The 2,500-nt window shown below is 39.2% G+C and overlaps 1 protein-coding gene across 1 annotated transcript in view; it reads left to right on the forward strand.

Moving 5' to 3' along the window:
- The window catches only part of LOC122129050 (mast cell protease 1A-like), a 5,266-nt gene that overhangs the window by 2,101 nt on the left and 665 nt on the right, over nucleotides 1-2,500 (forward strand). The window contains exons 4-5 of the mRNA XM_042704069.1: nucleotides 1-65; nucleotides 2,135-2,386. The exon at nucleotides 1-65 is cut by the window's left edge and continues 95 nt beyond it. Of these exons, the coding sequence (XP_042560003.1) occupies nucleotides 1-65; nucleotides 2,135-2,386 (317 nt within the window). The remainder of the gene's footprint in view (nucleotides 66-2,134; nucleotides 2,387-2,500) is intronic.

Genomic DNA, 2,500 nt, shown 5'->3' on the forward strand with positions numbered 1-2,500 from the left:
AGTTCCTCAGACATCCTCTCTTCACAGGCCTCAACCAGTATGACTACGACATCATGCTACTCAAGGTAGATTACTTAACTTCAGATATCACTACAACAATTACTGATTATTACGGATTTAAAGATCACAGATATGTGTCAAGATAATCTCTCCTCGTCTATTCAGCGTGAGATAGTTAAATCAGTGTGGCAATAAATATATTTCATGACGCACAATTGCCATGTACAGCAATGCCAAATTACAGCAGACAAATGCAGACATAAACACACAAACATATACACACACACACACACAAACACACACACACACACTCACACAAACACACACAAACACACAAACACACACACACACACACACTCACAAACACACACACACATTCACACACACACAAGCACAAAAACACACATACACAGACATACACACACACACACACACAAGCACACAAACACACATACACAGACACACGCACACACACACACCCAAATGTGTTTAAAGCTTTAAACAGTAAACAAATGCAGTCCTAAATGTGTTTAAAGCTTTAAACAGTAAACGAATTGTAAGATAAATTTGAATTATCAAATTTATCTAATCATATCATATCTAATCAAATGTATCAAATGAAGTATAATCACATGAAAAGGTCAGTCAGAAAACAGCAAGTAACATTCACGTGGGAAATGTAAAGCCGGACAGGAAAGAGTATGCAAAAACTGGCACAAAGGGCTAGAGAAGAGAAAGGGCAGCAAAAGGATAAATCTTAAGTGGTCAAGTCTGGGGCGCAGATAAGGGAAAGTTTCCAGACATATATGTGTCAGCAGTTTAAAAAGCATAAGTAGAATAGCACAAGAATCATGTGTTATTACTATGTGCAGAGTGGACGACAGTGTAGGTGGGCGGCGCAGGGGGCCAGAGTGACATCACAGAATTAGGCCTTAAAAGTTTGAGCATCCTCTGTATCAGGCAGAATGCATTCTTCGACTTGCTTGACTGTACTTGACTGTCTGTTGGGCGAGTTGTATTGTGTCAGTATCTACCAGTAAAACTCAACCTTGTTACAACAAATTGCTTCGTATGGTGGTTCCTCTCCAAAACAACACGACAGAGTGATTTAACTCTAACAGAATGCAGACCTTAATGTGTTTAAAGCTTTAAACAGTAAATGAATGCAGACCCAAATGTGTTTAAAGCTTTAAACTGTAAACGAATGCAGACCTAAATGTGTTTAAAGCTTTAAACAGTAAACGAATGCAGACTTAAATGTGTTTAAAGCTTCAAACAGCCCTCCTCTCTCTGGTCATTCATTTACAGAGGTTAAACCAGAAGCAGGACAATAATAACACAATGATAAAAACTAATATGATTATATGTACATACATTTTCATTATAAACAACCTACAATCAACACGTTAACACAGATGAATGTTTTGTACCTCTGAACTAGTGAAAAATAACCACAAAGTCATTCATCGTCGAACCGAATGGTGTTTACTCGACAATCACCGAAAAGACAGAGAGAAACCCGCAATTTCCCCTGAACTAAATATCTAGAGACTCAAACAATCGATCCTCAGATCATGGATTAAGGCAGAATAACTAGATAACTGATGACTTTGTCAGAAACATCATATTGGCTGAATGACTTAAATATCTAAGGCACATTAAGACCATTTAAGCATTTAACATTCTCGAAAAGCCAACTATTTGGATTTTTACCATGTAACAAATAAAGAAATATTATCATCACCGCTAAACAGATGTCAATTCTTATTCTCACGCTGTGCTCCATCTATGTCATATGAACCTGAATCAAACATTCAAACCTCACACACAGTACAGCAGTGTATCAAACACTTTTACACACATTTAAAGCGCAATTTAAATCAATGTTTGGATCATCATAGCTGAATGTGCCATGTAACACAAATGGACATAGATTTGGACTGAGAATTAGGGTTAGTCAGAGAATGAGGGTAGTTTAATATTTCATGATGAGGTTGTTAAAAGTCAGGCTCAGTTGATAAATATAATGAAATGTTTCTAAAAACAATGATATTTTATATTTAAATGTATATTGCCTGACTGTTGCCTCCCAATGACCCCCTGAAATGAAGTGACCTATCCCATAACCATGCAGCTGAAGACCAAGGCCAAGCTGAATAAGTTTGTGAGGGTGATGGAGCTGCCCAAGAAGGATGGGAGCGTCCCTGCAGAAATGTGGTGCTGGGTGGCGGGATGGGGGAGGCGAGCCCCTGGCTCCCAAGCAGAGCACCTCCTGCAGGAGGTAAAGATAATGAACATTGAGGCCTGCAAGGCTTCATGGCAGACATACTTCAACACCACCCACATGACGTGCTCCTCTTCAAGCCAAGGCAAAGGCTTCTGCCAGGTGTGTGTGTGTGTGTGTGTGTGTGTGTATGTGTGTGTTTGTGTTTATGTATGTGTGTGTGTGTTTATGTATGTGTGTGTGTGTGTGTGTGTTTGTGTGTGTGCGTGTGTGTGT

This window comes from Clupea harengus, unplaced genomic scaffold, assembly GCF_900700415.2.
Source record: "Clupea harengus unplaced genomic scaffold, Ch_v2.0.2, whole genome shotgun sequence".
Classification (NCBI taxonomy): Eukaryota; Metazoa; Chordata; class Actinopteri; order Clupeiformes; family Clupeidae; genus Clupea; species Clupea harengus.